General features: G+C 51.0%; 1 protein-coding gene across 2 annotated transcripts in view; it reads right to left on the bottom strand.

The window, feature by feature from the left end:
• LOC143767252 (uncharacterized) overlaps positions 1–17,423 on the bottom strand; it is a 329,672-nt gene extending 312,249 nt beyond the window's left edge. For both annotated transcript variants that reach the window (XM_077255454.1, XM_077255456.1), the window contains exons 1-2: positions 17,394–17,423; positions 13,479–13,620 (exon numbers count right to left, since the gene is read on the bottom strand). In XM_077255454.1, the coding sequence (XP_077111569.1) occupies positions 13,479–13,556 (78 nt within the window). In that variant the 5' untranslated portion in view covers positions 13,557–13,620; positions 17,394–17,423. The remainder of the gene's footprint in view (positions 1–13,478; positions 13,621–17,393) is intronic.
• Positions 17,424–17,852: the final 429 nt, after the last annotated feature.

The raw sequence follows: 17,852 nt of genomic DNA, 5'->3' as shown, positions 1-17,852 counted from the left end.
TTTTTTTATTTTGTCAGATATTGATGTTTCACTACTTCCATGCCCTTCACCTTCTTTTTTACTTCTCCGACACTTTCTTCTTCATCATCCTCAGCAGCATCTTTGACATCAACTTCTTCTTCACCTTATTCATCTTCTTCTTCATCTTCTACCTATTATTTTTTTTGTTACATTCTTCATATTCTTTTTATTTAACTATTATTCTTCTTCATATTCAAGTTCTTCATCAAATTCTTATTTGTGACAGGCATTCCCGTAGTTGTTATCTATAAAAGTTTGAAGATTACACCTTCCGTTCTGCCTGTCACAAAAGAGTTACATTTGTCCGCGTTCAGTTTGGCCTGCAGCATCAGGCTTTATCCAGGGGCACCACGAGGAGGAACGGACTCACCCCCATACACTGCTTAGTCTTCTTCCGCTTATAATTTAGATAATATCTTTTGCTCTGATATTTAGTGTTATGCTTAATGTTCTTCTGCTCTTTGTTCTGCAGCCTCTTGTTCTTCTGCTTCTCGGTCTCCCATGTCGTCGTCGTCGTCATCTCCAGGGTCATCGTCATCTCAGTGGTTGTCGTCTCTGGTGTCGTCGTCATCTTAGGGGTGGTCTTCCGGGTCATCGTCTTTAGGGTCTTGTACTTGGAAATGTAGCGGAAGGTACAAGAAGGCTGAGAAAATGCCGAGAAACAGCTGATGGAACTGGAACTCGGATGGCTACCCGAAGGTCCAAGAGCAAATGGAACTACCGAGGACCAGCTGACGTTACTGGAACCCGGTTACTAAGCAGGAGGTACCCGTGCCTGAAAGCACTACCAAGGACCACCTGACATTGGTGGAACTCGGATACCCAGAGGGAAGCAACTAAGCCAAAGGCTCTGCCCAGAACCAGCTGACGGTACTGGAACCAGGATGGGGAGCAGAAGGTACAAGAGCAAAAGACACTGCCGAGAACCAGCTGACGGTACTGGAACCCGGATGGGTAGCCGAAGGTCCAAGAGCCAATGGAACTACCGAGGACTAGCTGACGTTACTGGAACCCGGTTACTAAGCAGGAGGTACCCGTGCCTGAAAGCACTACCAAGGACCACCTGACGTTGGTGGAACTCGGATACCCAGAAGGAGGCACCTAAGCCAAAGGCTCTACCCGGAACCAGTTGACGGTACTGGAACCAGGATGGGGACCTATTCAAGCTTGTCTTCTTAGAGCCCCAACTAGTGGTGTTGGAGCAAAGGGTCAGCAGGGGGAGCAGAGTGTAGGCCGAAGCCTGCACTGGAGGCATTTGGAGGTCTGTTGTGTCTGCGTGGCATTTGCAGGACACGATGCCGGCTACACAGCAGGGGAACAGCTGGCGGTGCTGAACCCCACTGACACATTGGCGGGTGTTTGGCTCTGTGCAGCCAGCACTTCCGGGCCCCAACTGGCGTTGTTAGAGCCCAGGGTCAGCAGGAGGAGTAGAGGGAGCAGAGTGTAGGCCGAAGCCTGCACTGGCGGCAGCTTTGTGTCTGCGTGGCTTTTGCAGGACACGTTGCCGGCTACACAGCAGGGGAACAGCTGGCGGTGCTGAACCCCACTGACACATTGGCGAGGTGTTTGGCTCTGTGCAGCCAGCACTTCCGGGCCCCGACTGGCGTTGTTAGAGCCCAGGGTCAGCAGGAGGAGGAGAGGGAGCAGAGTGTAGGCCGAAGCCTAATTGAACCAATTTTAAAAGTAACCTTTAACCCCCCTCAGGGGTTACAAACTAGAAGAGACACACCTTTGCCAGCAGTAATGCTGCACAAGTCAAAGGTTGCTCTTTTAAATTTTGTTCCTTGCACACGCTGAATGAAACACGTATGACATTTAGCCCCTTATACAGTCAAACTGTCTTGGAGGCGGGAGTTTCCTTCTTAATGAGACGCAGCACAGATGTCAAGAATCCCACCTTGGTGCTGGGCGCAGCCTCCTGAGCGTTGTTATTTGCTGTACAGGAGTCTGCGCTGTCGTGTTATCCCTTGGCCTTGCGCTGTTAGCGCTGCCCATCTTCTGACATCATTCAATGTCGGCCGTTGCGGTTCGCGATGACCATGAATCCCAGCCCCGCAGTGTCTTTACATTGTTAAAACACTGCGGGGCTGGGATTCATGGCCTGGCGCAGTACATATGTTCGCCTCTCACACTCGGGTCCTTACACCTGCTTCAGACTGTGCGGCGTCAGCTGATCCCTTATCGCATGCCACGGCCATGAAGCCGCACAGTCTGAAGAAGGCGGAAGGAGATGAGGGACAGGCGAACATATGCACTGCTCATGCCCATCAATCACACCTTCGCAGTCAAAATGAATAAGACACCGAGGGGCGTTGTGTGGGGCAGAGCGGCCGCAGAGGCGCAGCCAGCCAAACAATGATGCCAGAAGACGGGCAGCGCTACCAAGGGGGTTGATGCGTGTCATTACAAAGGAAAGTCAGACCTCAGGGACGTTTTAAAGGTCTCAGAGGACACATTTTAGACGTGTTCAGTTCCACATGTGCAAGGAGAATAAGTTTATGAGCCACCTTGCACACATGCATCATTACTGCTGTACAAGGTGGCTGTAAAACATACAAACGCCTGGGGGAGAAGGGGACAGGTTCCCTTCAATTTCAGTTCTTGTGTCTGCGTGGCTGTTGCAGGACACAATGCCGGCTACACAGCAGGGGAACAGCTGGTGGTGCTGAACCCCACTGACACATTGGCGAGGTGTTTGGCTCTGTGCAGCCAGCACTTCCGGGCCCCAACTGGCGGTGTTAGAGCCCGGGGTCAGCAAGAGGAGAGGGAGCAGAGTGTAGGCCGAAGCCTGCACTGGCGGCAGCTTTGTGTCTGCGTGGCTGTTGCAGGACACGTTGCCGGCTACACAGCAGGGGAACAGCTGGCGGTGCTGAACCCCACTGACACATTGGCGGGTGTTTGGCTCTGTGCAGCCAGCACTTCCGGGCCCCAACTGGCGTTGTTAGAGCCCAGGGTCAGCAGGAGGAGGAGGAGAGGGAGCAGAGTGTAGGCCGAAGCCTGCACTGGCGGCAGCTTTGTGTCTGCGTGGCTGTTGCAGGACACGTTGCCGGCTACACAGCAGGGGAACAGCTGGCGGTGCTGAACCCCACTGACACATTGGCGAGGTGTTTGGCTCTGTGCAGCCAGCACTTCCGGGCCCCAACTGGCGTTGTTAGAGCCCAGGGTCAGCAGGAGGAGGAGAGGGAGCAGGGTGTAGGCCGAAGCCTGCACTGGCGGCAGCTTTGTGTCTGCGTGGCGTTTGCAGGACACGATGCCGGCTACACAGCAGGGGAACAGCTGGCGGTGCTGAACCCCACTGACACATTGGCGAGGTGTTTGGCTCTGTGCAGCCAGCACTTCCGGGCCCCAACTGGCGTTGTTAGAGCCCAGGGTCAGCAGGAGGAGGAGAGGGAGCAGGGTGTAGGCCGAAGCCTGCACTGGCGGCAGCTTTGTGTCTGCGTGGCGTTTGCAGGACACGTTGCCGGCTACACAGCAGGGGAACAGCTGGCGGTGCTGAACCCCACTGACACATTGGCGAGGTGTTTGGCTCTGTGCAGCCAGCACTTCCGGACAGCAACTAGTGGTGTTGGAGCCCGGGCTCTGCAGGTGGAGCAGAGTGTAGGCCGAAGCCTGCACTGGAGCAAGTTGAAAGGGAACCTTTAACCCCCCCCCAGGTGTTTGTAGCTGAAATAGCCATCTTGTACAGCACTAATGCTGGAAAAGGTAAACGTAGCTCTTTAATTATGGTCCTTGCAAACGCTGAACTTGACACTTTTGAAATGTGTCCCCTCACACCGTTAAACCGTCCGGTCGGTGGAACTTTCCTTTGTCATGTGACGCAGCACAGCCGTCATTCTTACCCCCTTGGCGCCGTGCGCCGCCTCCTGAGCGTTGTTTGAATCTGTCCCGGATCCTGCGCTGTTATGTTAGCTTTTGGCCATGCACACATTTTGCGCTGCCCATCTTCTGACATCATTTGGTGTCGGGCTGGCTGCGCCTGTGCGGCCGCGCTGGCCAAGATCCCGCCTCGCTGTGTCATCTAATGTAATCACTCTGCGGACCTGTGATCCATGGGCATGAGCAGTGCATATCCTCGCCTCTCACTCCCCTCCCTACGGCTTCTTCAGACTGTGCGGCGTCACGGCCGTGGCATGCTATTATGGATCAGCTGACGTTGCACAGTCTGAAGAAGGCGTAGGGAGATGAGTGAGAGGCGGAGGTTCAGATATGCACTGCGCATGTCCATGGATCACAGGCCCGCAGTGGGATTAAATCAGAAGACACTGCGAGGCGGGATCTCGTCCAGCGCGGCCGCACAGGCGCAGCCAGCCTAACACCAAATGATGTCAGAAGACGGGCAGCGCAAAATGTGTGCATGGCCAAGGGCTAACATAACAGCAAAAAAAAAGGAGGAAGATCCAGCTCAACGATGCAGTGAAAAATCCATAACTTTATTCCACTACCAAAATAGCGTGTAAGGATAAAACATCAGCACATATAAAAACCAAGATCAACGCGTTTCTGGTGGCTAAGCACCCTTAATCATGATCAATTCATTCAAAATTGATTGATTTTGGTAGTGGAATAAAGTTATGGATTTTTCACTGCATCGTTGAGCTGGATCTTCCTCCTTTTTTTTTCCTGTTTGTCTACGCCTTGACACAGCGGTTCCGTGCTCCGAGCCTTTGGGAATGTCGATATGGTGAGCTGGATTTTGTTTTCTCTAACATAACAGCGCAGGATCCGGGACAGATTCAAATAACGCTCAGGAGGCGGCACACGGCGCCAAGGGGGTAAGAACGACGGCTGTGCTGCGTCACATGACAAAGGAAAGTTCCACCGACCGGACGGTTTAACGGTGTGAGGGGCAAATTTCAAAAGTGTTAGGTTCAGCATGTGCAAGGAGCACCACGAAAAGAGGCACTTTTTCCTTTTGCATCATTACTGCTGCACAAGGTGGCTCTTTCAGTAACAAACGCCTGGGGGGGGGGGTAGCAGGTTCCCTTCAATTTAAGTTGTTGTGCCTGCGTGGCGGTCGCATGACACGTTGCCGTATACACAGCAGGGGAGCAGCAGGCATTACTGAACCCCACTAACACATTGGCGAGGTGTTTGGCTCTGTGCGGACAGCACTTCCAGACAGCAACTAGCGGTGTTGGAGCCCAGGGACAGCAGGAGGAGGAGGTGGAAGAGATAGGAGGGATTGCCACACACACAGCTGGGGAACAGCTGACGTTACTGAACCCCAATAACAGAGGAGCGACTGGTGGGACTGTGCGGACAGCACTTCTGGACAGCAACTAGCGGTGTTGGAGCCCAGGGACAGCAGGAGGAGCAGAGGAACACAGTATAGGCCGAAGCCTGATTGGAGAAAGTCGAAAGGGAACCTTTAACCCCCCCAAGGCGTTTGTAGCTGAAAGAGCCAGCTTGTGCAGCACAAAGGATGCAAAAGGAAAAGGTGGCTCTTTTCATTATGCTCCTTGCAAACACAGAACTAAACACTTATAAAATGTGTCCGCTGATACCGTGAGACCGTCCCGGAGGTGGGACTTTCCTTCGCAATATGACGCAGCACAGCTGTCATTGCTACCCCCTTGGCGCCGTGCCCCGGCTCCTCAGCGTTGTTTGATTCCGTCCCGGAGCCTGCGCTGTTATGTTATCCCTTGGCCAGGCACACTTAGCGCTGCCCCTCTTCTGACATCATTTGGTGTCAGGCTGGCTGCGCCTGTGCGGCCGCGCTGGCCGAGAGCCCGCCTCGCAGTGTCGTCTAATGTAATCCCACTGCGGGCCTGGGATCCGTGGCCATGCGCAGTGCATATCCTCGCCTCTCACTCCCCACCCTACAGCTTCTTCAGACTGTGCGGCGTCACGGCCGTGGCATGCTATTAGGGATCAGCTGACGGCGCACAGTCTGAAGAAGGCGTAGGGAGATGAGTAAGAGGCAGAGGTTCAGATATGCACTGCGCATGTCCATGGATCTCAGGCCCCCAGTGGGATTAAATCAGAAGACACTGCGAGGCGGGATCCCGGCCAGCGCGGCCGCACAGGCGCAGTCAGCCTGACACCAAATGATATCAGAAGAGGGGCAGCGCTAAGTGTGCCTGGCCAAGGGATAACATAACAGCGCAGGCTTCAAGACAGAATCAAACAACGCTGAGGAGCCGGTGCACCGCGCCGGGGGGTAAGAATGACGGCTGTGCTGCGTCACATTACAAAGGAAAGTCCCACCTCCGGGATGGTTTTACGGTATCAGTGGACACATTTTATAAGTGTTAAGTTCTGCGTGTGCAAGGAGCTAAACAAAAATAGCTACCTTTTCCTTGTGCAGCATTACTGCTGCACAAGGTGGCTCTTTCAGTAACAAACGCCTTGAGGGGGGGGGGACACAGGTTCCCTTACATTTCAGTTGTTGTGTCAGCGTGGCGGTCGCAGGACACATTGCCGGCTACACAGCTGGGGATCAGCTGACGTTACTGAAACCCAATAACACTGGGTCGTATGTTTTGACTGTGCAGACGGCACTTCTGAGCCTCAACTGGCGGTGTTGGAGCCCAGGAATTTAAGTTCAGGTGGTAGAAAGATGAACACAACAGGAGACCTGGATACTGTAGACAGTCACCTAATTATTTAATCAGGAAGAGGAGTGGCAAATTCCTGCAAGATCCAGGCCTTGTTCATTTTCAGGAAAGTAAGCCGGTCAACGTTATCGGAGGATAGTCGCATGCGACGGTCAGTTAGTACACCACCTGCAGCACTAAAGACGCGTTCCGATAATACACTAGCAGCAGGGCAAGCCAGCACCTCCAATGCATACTGGCTTAGCTCTGGCCATGTATCCAGCTTTGAGACCCAAAACTTGAAAGGGGAAGAGCCGTCGGAGTACAGCAAGAGGGCAAGACATGTAGTCTGTCACCATCTGACGGAACCGTTGCCTCCTGCTGACTGGAGCCGTCTGTGATGGTGTAGACTTTTGTGGCGGGCACACAAAACTGTGCCACAGTTGGGCCATACTGGTCTTGCCTTGGGCAGAGGCACTGCTTCTGCTCCCTCTTTGTGCAGAGCCTCCTCCACTGCCTGGACGCACTGAGCTGCTTTGTAATGCACTAGCAGCACTTCTCTCAGTTGGAATGGAGAAGATGATGGAATTCACCAGTGTGTCTTGGTACTCCCGCATTTTTCGCTCCCGGTTCAACGGTGTGATGAGGCTTTCTACATTGTCCCAGTAGCGAGGATCGAGGAGGGTGAACACCCAATAATCAGACATGTTGAGAATGTGGGCGATGCGGCGGTCGTTTCTCAGGCACTGCAGCATGTAATCCACCATGTGCTGCAGACTGCCAACTGGCCAAGAAACGCTGTCCCCTGCTTGAGGCGTGATCTCTGCCCGCTCGTCATCACCCCACCCTTGCTGTAAACACTGAGAACTGGACAATTGTGTAACTCCCTCCTCTGGACGGATGTCTTCCTCCTCCATTGACTCCTCCTCACAAAGTGCCCCTGCCTACGCGTTTGTGAGGAACCACGTGGCGCTGACTGTCCAGAAGATGATGGAAATGGTGAATCCTTATCCTCCACCTCTTCCACAACATCATCCCTTAGCGCTTGCAGTGATTTTTCAAGCAGGCAGATAAGGGGGACAGTCATACTGACTAGTGCATCATCTGCACTCGCCATCCGCGTGGAATAATCGAAGGGACGCAAAACCTGGCAGACGTCCTTCATAGTGGCCCACTCTGTGGTTGTGAAGTCTGAACGGCGCGGAGTGCGACTTCATTGTGCCTGATGCAGCTGGTACTCCATTACAGCTTGCTGCTGCTCACACAACCGCTCCAACATATGTAACGTGGAATTCCACCTGGTAGGTAGGTCACATATGATGCGATGTTCCGGCAGGCGGTGTCGGCGCTGCAGAGCCGCAATGCGCAATTTTGCCGTGCTGGAACGCCGCAAGTGAGCACACTCTAGGCGGACCTTGTGCAGCAGTGCATCAAGATCCGGATAGTCCCTCAAAAAACTCTGCACAACCAAATTGAGCACATGTGCCAGACATGGGATGTGAGTGAGGTTGCCGAGGCCCAGAGCTGCCACCAGATTTCGGCCATTATCACACACTACCATGCCTGGCTGAAGATTCGCTGGCACAAACCACACATCGCTCTCCTGCTTGATGGCATTCCAGAGCTCCTGCGCTGTGTGGCTTCGATTCCCCAAAGAAATTAATTTCAAGACGGCCTGTTGACGTTTGGCCACGGCTGTGCTCATGTCGGTCGTAACAGGTAAACGTTCATCACGGGTCCATGTGGAGGTGGACTGTGACGGCTCCTGCAGCGATGATTCTGAGCAACTGGTGTAAGAGGAGGAGTCAATGCGTACAGAATGGATTCCTGCAATCCTTGGAGTGGGCAGGACACGTCCTGCGCCACTCGCACGATCTGTACCCGGCTCAACAACATTAACCCAATGGGCAGTGAGGGAAAGGTATCGCCCCTGTCCATGTTGACTGGTCCACGCATCGGTGGTGAGGTGGACCTTGCTACTGACGGCGTTCAGTAGCGCGTGTTTTATGCGTCCCTCCACATGCTTGTGCAGGGCAGGGACAGCTTGCCTGCTGAAGTAAAAGCGGCTGGGCACATTGTACTGTGGGACTGCCAATGACATCAAGTCACGGAAGCTGTCAGTCTCCACCAGCCTGAATGACAGCATTTCCAGTGACAGAAGTTTGGCAATGCCTGCAGTCAGAGCCTGTGCTCGTGGGTGGTTTGACGAGAAAGGCCGCCTTTTCTCCCATGCCTGTACTACCGATGGCTGTAGACTGGGCCGGGAGTGTGTGGATGACTGGGAACGTGGTGCTGCGGGTGGAATTACAGTGGGTCTCTGGACAACAGGGCCAGAGGTTCTTCCACGGCGATCCTGGGAGGAAGCCGAACCAGCTGCGTGTGAGCTGGAGGAAGAGGCAACACGAGCTGAAGAGGTGGAAGCTGCCGCTGTTGGTTGGCCTAGCTCTTCAGTGTGTTTTTCTAACTCCGCCGCGTGCCTGGTGCGCACATGTTTCCACATGTTGGAGGTATTGAGGTTGCTGACATTTCGACCTCTTTTGACTTTGTGATGACACACCTTGCATTTGACATAGCAAATGTCATCTGCAACTGTGTCAAAAAAGGACCAGGCACTGCAAGTCTTGGGAGCTCCCTTTTTGGCTTTTGGAAGAGACATGCTCCGAACGGGTGCCAAAGCGGAGGCTGCAGGATCCGCAGTCTTCCCCCTCCCTCTGCCTCTTTGGCCCGTTCGGGGAATCTCTTCCTCAGAGCTGCTCCCACCACCTTCCTGTCCCTCACGCCAAGATGGGTCAAGGACCTCATCATCTACACTACCCTCTGCCAACAACTGCTCCTCCTGGGTAGTCTCAGCAGCAGAGCACGCACCAGAAAGTGGCACCTGAGTGTCATCAGCGGATGCGTCCTGCGATGTGGTGACCGGAGGCACTGGCCCACCCGCCTCTTCAGAGGAAGAGAGAAAAAGCGGTTGGGCATCACTGCACCCTGCCTCTTCTTCCATTTCTCCAATGCTGCTTGGCTGGCCCCCTGTTTTCAAGCCAAGAGATTCAGAGAACAGAAGTAGAGACGGCTCCTGTCCTGGGCTCTCTGTCTGCCTGGCCAATTTGGGAGGTGGTGAAGAGACAGATGGCTGCTCTCCAGTGCTCTGTGTCTGAGAGGATGTGGCACTAATTGAAGTCGATGCGTTAGCTGCCATCCATCCGACAACGGCTTCAATTTGTTCTTCACGCAGCAGCGGTGTACGGTGCTCTGCGACAAAGCTGCGCATGAAGGACTGTTCCCTGGTGAAACTGGGTGCTGAGGAGTCACCGGTGCCCACAGCAGGCACAGAATCCCCACGTCCTCTCCCTGCTCCGCGCCCACGTGCCTTACTCCCTGCCTTCTTCATCTTGGTTGACTGATAAAGATAAGCAGAAAAGTACTAACGGCTTTGTGTGCTTATTCCTGATCAGCTCCGAGTCCTAACAGGTATAAGAAACACTAATTTTCTAAAGTGTGGACTAGACTTTAATATGAGCTAATGTGGCCTACACAAATGTAAAGTGGTGTCACTGGTGTGTTTGGTGAACTTTATTATGTATTTATTTTTTGGGGGCTGAACTGACAACAGAGAGAGCTGCAGTCACACGGAGACCGTGCAGACAGCCGTAAACGGCGCTGCAAGGCCCAAAAAACCTCCTCTACTTTATCCTATGTAGTGTTTTTCCACAAGTTAGCTGGATACGGGTGGAAAGACACGAATAGGAATTTTTTGAAAAAATGTGCAGCAGCCTGCACTACTTAAAACAAAAGGAAAATTGATTTTACGGTATGACGCAGTGAAGAACCCTGAGCTGGATACAACCAGGCTATGGCTGCTCACAGACTACAGGGCGAGCTGCAGTCACACGGAGACCGTGCAGACAGCCGTAAACGGCGCTGCAAGGCCCAAAAACACTCCTCTACGTTATCCTATGTAGTGTTTTTCCACAAGTTAGCTGGATACGGGTGGAAAGTCACTAATAGGAATTATTAGAAAAAATGTGCAGCAGCCTGCACTACTTGAAAAAAAAAAAATATATAGAACAGTATGAGGCAATGAACCACTCTCCCTGAACTGAATACAACCAGCTATGGCCTATGGCTGCACACAGACTAGAGAGTGAGCTGCACTCACACACACACACACACACACACACACACACACAGACCTTGCAGATCGCTGTGAAAACAGCGCTGCAAGGCAAAAGCAAGGTGATTAGTAGGTGAACACAGCGGTTGCTAAATTAGCCTTGGAAAAGAACAATGAAGCAAATCGCTATCTCTAAACTGGCCCTCAGTCAGCAAAGAGCGTCCTGTCACTAACTGAATTCACAGCAGAGTGAGCGCAAAATGGCGCCAGCGACTTTTAAACTGCAGCATGACATCATTTCAGCAGCCAATCACAGCCTTGCCAGTAGTTTCATGCCCTCCATGCTGAACAGGATGTGCCCACACTTGGAATCATTCTCATTGGCTGAATTCGTGCAGTTTGAATCTGGGAACTTCCAATTCCGGTATCCTATACGCGGCAAGTATCGGAATCCCGGTATCGGAATTCCGATACCGCAAGTATCGGCCGATACCCGATACTTGCGGTATCGGAATGCTCAACACTAGTGATGACTGATCACTTCACCAAGTTTACAGTGGTGACTACGACCCTGGATCAGACAGCCGAAGCTGCAGCCAGAGCCATCTGTCAGGGCTTAATTTGCATACATGGATGCCCGAAGCGAATTCCCTCCGACCAAGGGGCCTGCTTCCAGGGGCAAGTGATGGATGAACTGTATTGTATCTAAGGAATTGACAAATTGAGAACCTGGTTGAGCAGAAGTTTCGGGAAGTGGAACATTCAAGTCAATCTCCAGTGTCAGGAGGACAACTTCAGCCAGGGGACTGTGTATTGGTGCAGCCCAAACAACCCGGGAACAAGCTGGATCATCACTGGGAGGCGGTACCCTACTGAGTGGTAGTGAGGAAAATTCTCTCGAATAACTCAGTCTACAAGGTTTTTCATGAGGGAGATGATGCTGTGGCACCTGGGGTGTTGCACAAAAATATGCTGTGACCCTGCTCTTCTGCAGCAGAAGGCCATAATGAGGCAGGGCCCCCAACAGAATTAGCTGATGTCATGCTAAGCGGAGTCTTAGAGGAAGAGGGAGAAAGGCTTGCAGGGCCAATGAGTACTCCGGAGATGCCGTTGCCGCTCTCAAGTGTTAGGCTAGGTTCACGTTGCGTTAGGGCAATCCGTTTAGCGCATAGCGCTAGCGGATTGCGCTAACGCAATGTCACTTTAGGGATCGCGTTTGCCGATCCCGCTAGCTCAGATGTCCGATCTGCGCTAGCGAAGAACGGACCTCGAATGCTGCAAGCAGCGTCCGAGGTCCGTCCGAAAATAACGGGACATCGCTAGCGCGTGCCGAAAATGGCACGCGCTAGCAATGCGCTGGCGACCCGTTAGCACATTGCTGTCAATGGGTGCGCTAACGGACCCGTTACATGGCGCTAATTGCGACAATTTCGCCATGTAACGGAGTCCTCTAGCGGACACCCATTAACGCAATGTGAACCTAGCCTTAGAGAAAGCTAACTTGGAGCCAATTTGCCAGCTCCAGTGGCTGAGTCTCCAAGTATTCCAGATGCGCCTCTATAGGAAGAGCTCAGCTGGACTGAGCTGGTCAACGCTGGAGTTCCCCCTAATTGTCTGGTCCCACATACAGCAGAAGACCAAGGAATGCGTTCAGTTTTTGGCCGAACTCGGCATACCTGTGGGGAAATTTGAACTTCAAAAGAATTCCACTCGCCTGAGGACTAGTGAGCAAAAAGGGGGCAGGAATATAACAAGAAGCCATGATATATCTGGAGGATTTTTGCAGGAGGTGCCATTGATGAGGAGATGTTGCCATCTGCTGGCCAGCTGAAAACAAGTGGAAACAAAGTAAGCTTGGAGGTTTGCAAGGGGAATGACCTCATGTGCTGGACTGAATCAGGTGACCCACAGGAAAGACTTCCCTGCTATAAAAGCTCTGTGCACCCATCCATGAGGAGATTTGGTGACAGAGAAGGGAGCGGGGCAGACATGCTCCAGAGACAATCGCTAAGACCAGAGTTGCAGGACTCAGCGGGGAGTCTACGACATCCAGGTGTTGTTCACCGTCTGGCAAGGTCCGGATTCCCCAGAAGATATCCCCAAAAACAGCGTACACTGGTCAGAGCCAGAAGCTGTGTCCTGCGCTGGTTAAGTCTCCAAGGCCCAACTACGCCTGTCAAGAGCTGATGCCCAGCCCTCTCCGCCTTGAGCCTGAGAGACGTCTGCCAATGGTAAAGCCGAAAAGACCCGTATGGAGACTGCAACAGGAGAGGCACGCCTGCAATCGCGAAGGAAACGTGCAAGAGAGCAAGACCATCACTTCCAGCTATCATCAACGGTACCGGGGTCAGCTGAGACTAGGAGTACAGGTTGGGGCTGGGCCGGTTGGTACATTGGAGGCTCAATGGGCTTTAATAGACTACATAAGGAAGAGACTTGAGGCCTAGCAGGAACACCTGGTAACCCCTGCTAGGGCCAGAGCTTTGAGTGAGAACTCACGTGTAGTGATGAGCGAGTGTACTCGTTGCTCGGTTGACCTCCGAGTATTTATGAATGCTCGGAGATTTAGTTTTCATCACGGCAGCTGAATGATTTACAGCTAGTACATTCGCTCATCACTAATCACGTGGTGACTCCCAAGACTGGGCGCACCACCTTTGTGAAAAGGACACTAACGTTAACTAGCGAAAGACTTGCTTGTTTATTCTACAAGTTTTATATTCCCTCTTCTGTAAAAATTGCATAGCTACAAACACTAATTGTTTAAAAGTTACTGCATTACAATGTAATTTGATGTAATCAGAATCTCTCACCTCTCCAGTAAGCCAGAAGAGGATCTCCAGGGTGAGGTGTAATATCCTCTCTGCCATCTTGTCTCTGTCCATATCCATCCTTGAAGGGTCAAGGCAGATTTTGTAGTAGATGTCAATGTAAAAGATAACATTTATCAGGAACCTGAATGGAAAGAAGGTGAGATTATGTACAATTATACAAAATACTATGGAAAAAAAAAGAACAAATTACTGGATTGGTGCTGCTAGTTGAGAGCAATAACCTAAAATGTAGAATTCAGACTAACACCATTACAGGTGCCTCTTCATGGTCTTCCCTCTATGCAGGGACACCGGTTTCCTCTCCCTCCATGCAGGTACACTGGCATATTGACTGCCCCAGCCAAGCAGCGTGGTCCCCAGCATGTCCCCTTCTTCCTGGCTTGTGTGTGGAGCGCCCCCACGGGGCCGTGCGTTACTCGGTACCGGGTCCTTTGGTTCACAGGGGGATGTCACGGTGGCTGACCCGGTCTGTGGGACGTCCGTGTAAAAGGGAAAGGTCTTTAAGGGGAATGTTTGTGACGCCTCCTGTGGTATTCGGTCAGGGTGACCGACGCTGCTTTAAGGGGTCCGCTGGGGTGATGTTAGGACAGCTAGATGATATACCTTCCCACAGGTGAAGTGTATTCCCGGTGTGTAGATGGTGAATGATGAATGGCGCATGATGAATGGTGAAGAACGAGGACACAGGGTTGCAGTCTCTTTACCTTTACTGAAGACTTCAGCATCCACAGTCCAGGGCATCAGATCACAGGGCAGGCAGAGTCCGGCCGGTTTGGAAACAAGTCCAGAGTTCCCTTATCCAGGTGGAAATCAGTGGCCTTCCTTTGCGCTGTGGTGGTGTAGTTCCTTACTGCTTATGGCTTCACATAAGGGTCTCACAGAAGAGATGTTTCGCTCTCTTAGTCCCCCATATAGGATAGGACAATACCCGTATGACTGGTGACTTGAGCCTGTTTATAGGGTCTCTTAGATAACCCGGCGGCTCCGTAGGTGTCACCGTGCTTCCTGGGTGTAGGTGCGGACAGGTAAGCTGCAACTAGCTGTCCTGCAGGTCTCTGAAATAAGGTGTAGAAGTCCTTACTCCCTCGGTGTTCTGGCTACCGGGATGTTGCGCCTCAGAAGGAGACAGCCTGAGCGGGGCCGGTCCCCTTCTGGTATCCTCTTTTGCTACGACTTACTTCACGCTCGCTGCAATACAATTCTGCCTTCTGAATGTATCTTTCTGGGAGCTGCAGCACTGAGGGTATGCACAACCCTCTGTTCGCCTCAGACTACCGTCTGGAACGTTCTAACTTTCCCTACAGACTACCAGTTATCTATATATGTGGGGAGTGACCTAATAAATAGGGTCAGGAGCTCCCCCTGGTGGCCTAGAGTGTGAAATGTGTTGCATGTTTGTGATACCTGGATGCAGTTATCCTTCTTTGTCTCCAAACATAGCATCACTCTCCCCGAGAGGAAAGCAATACCACTGCGACGACCAGGACCCTGGGGCGCCGCATGTGCGTACCGCACCTCACAGTACTCACTCATGTGTTTTTAAGGGGGCAGGTTTCGCTCATAGTAAAATGCCTCCAGCCAATAGCTGGGAAGCATTTAGTTTAAGAGTACACCTGCAAGATGGCTCCCAGCCAATAGCTGGGAGGCATCTTGTTGAAAAGGCACCCTCCCCAATAGGGTGATGTTAAGCACTGCAATGAATCATTAGTGAGTGAGGTGGTCTCTTAGTGAAATTGTGAGGTCCCCTGGTACTGATGTGGCCAGTGCCCTAAACCCGTAGTCCCTGGTCATTGTGCGGACAGACCTGAATCCAAAATTCCTGAACCTTGTCTTTGGTCCTAGTGCGCCCAGTGCCTGGATTAGTACCCGAGACCTGTGTGTCTGAATGTGTGATATCTGAGGCCCCTGTGTATCCGCACTGGAACCGTTCTAAAGAGGATCCATAACTTAGTAGTCTGAATGGAGCCCTAGACCTATCTGTGTGTGCGTACCTGACCTCTGGGGTCAGCAGCTGCAGTACCGTGGACTGCCTAGAAGTGGTACCTGGCGACGAACTGCAGCCAAGCCTGACTCCACCATCTGGAGCTCCAGTGAACACCTGGAAGCCCGCTACGCCCCTCCTATGTAAGCCTGGCACAGTGGGCTCACAAATCTCGTGTACCACCTTCGTGCGTAACACAGATTCCAAGTATCTTTCAAGTTTCAGTTGGAATCACAAAAAAAAGTTAAAAATGAATATAGATTAAGGGATTATGGAATAGTACAATTCAATACACTGCCTATTGGTTTCCAATGGAAATCCAATAAAGAAAGAGGGACAAACTATGTATAGCTGCCACGGCAAAATTCTTCACATGCCTTTAACTGCACCCATAGCCAGACCCATTTACCATTTTTCCTACCCTCACTAGAGGGGATGTCAGAAGGGGGCATGATCGCAGTCAGGGACATTCAGCAGACTGCCTGGTATGACAGGACATAGACCCAAATCTGAGACTGTTCGGCTGCGGTCACACATCAGTATTTGGTCAGTATTTTACATCAGTATTTGTAAGCCAAAATCAGGAGTGGGTGATAAATGCAGAAGTGGTGCATATGTTTCTATTATATTTTTCCTCTGATGGTTCTACTCCTGGTTTTAGCTTACAAATACTGATGTAAAATACTGACCAAATACTGAGAGTGTGACTGTAGCCTTCTGCTGTATTCGGGATGGTTGGGACCTATGGATTTATTGTTTGTTCATTCCTTCATAGTTGTAGAAGTCAGAACTTTTTCATTTTTACATAAGGTTCACTATATGAGGTCTTGATTTTTGAGTGAGACGAGCTGTGTTTTTTTTTTTTTTTTAAGGCCATTATGCAAAACACGTCTGTTTGGCTGTGTTCACACATAACCTGCTTCGTTTAGGCTATCACGCACTTCTTTATTTTCTGGTTAGCCAATAAAGGTATCACTCCTAGAATACTTCTGTCATCACTGGGCAGAAAAATATTCAGATCGATTATTCTGGCTAACATGGTACCACAATACAATTTGTTATTGTACGCACTTCTTTTATATGGACGTGGGAAGAATACCCAAGGTAATTATATATATATATATTTTTTTTTTTACTATTTTGTGTTGTATGACTACCTCAATTAAAGGTATAAATATTCAAAGATTGAAAATTGTAAAAAAAACAAAAAAAACAAAAAACAACAACTTATAAATAAAAGCAAAACATATAAACCTAAATTTACCACTAACAAAATACAATGTTTCATGATACAAACAATCTTAAAATCACTGAAATATGTGGAAACATTTCAGTGTTTTTACCACAGACTGTAAATTTACATGTTAGATTTGAAAATTTTTGCTTGGTCACAAAGTGGAAAAAAAACTGCAATAAATCATTATTCTAATTGTTCTTTGTTATTTTATAGGAAGAACAAAAATCTCTGACTTTTATTTCAGCTCTAGAATGCAGGTACATAGGAATACACTGGTATATAGAAATGTATCTCCATGTACCAGTACAAGAAGTGTGTTTGAATCGCCAGGGCCCAGACTTGAAGAAAAGTGAAGAACGAGTACTTGTGTGTGCCTTGTTTATTGTACTTGTCTATATTTGCTCCGTTCACGTGTCATGTTAAGTGCCATGGAATAAATGGCGCTATAAAAATGTATAATAATAATAATTAGAGCACAGAGATGTCGGCCTTCCCCAGAGTCAGAGAAGGAACTAGTGAGCACTAAACACAGTGAGCTGGTAGGAGAGGAGGCGACTTACAGGCACAGAGTGAAAGTCGGGACATTGCCCTGAACGCCATGGACTGCTCCCCCAAATTGGGACTGTCCTGCTAGACGGTTGGAAGCAATGAATAATGGGGAATCTCCAGCACCTACCTCCTCCTGCAGAGCCGCACTCCACATATATGGCTGCTCTGTGCGCACAGGACCTGGGATGAGGTCACAGGAGGGGAGGAGTCAGGGGTCACATGATCAGGGGCCTCAGTGTCTGCAGGACTATGCTGTGCTGGTTGTCATGGTGCTGGATGAGGGGAAGTTTCTGTGTGGGGTCAGGAGGGGTTTACAGTGTGGATGTAGCAGAGCCGTGTGTGTACGAGGTGTACGTAGCGGAGCCGTGTGTACAGGGTGTACCGAGCAAAGCCACCTGTGTACGGGGTGTACGGAGTGGAGCCGTGTGTGTACGAGGTGTACATGGTTGAGCCGTGTGTGTACGAGGTGTACGTGGTGGAGCCGTGTGTACGGGGTGCACGGAGCGGAGCCGCGTGTGTATGGAGCAAAGCCACATGTGTACGAGGTGTGCGGAGCAGAGCCGTGTGTGTATGAGGTGCACTGAGC

The sequence above is a fragment of the Ranitomeya variabilis genome, chromosome 4 (genome assembly GCF_051348905.1).
Source record: "Ranitomeya variabilis isolate aRanVar5 chromosome 4, aRanVar5.hap1, whole genome shotgun sequence".
Taxonomy (NCBI): Eukaryota; Metazoa; Chordata; class Amphibia; order Anura; family Dendrobatidae; genus Ranitomeya; species Ranitomeya variabilis.
This window is presented reverse-complemented; position numbering and strand designations above follow the sequence as displayed.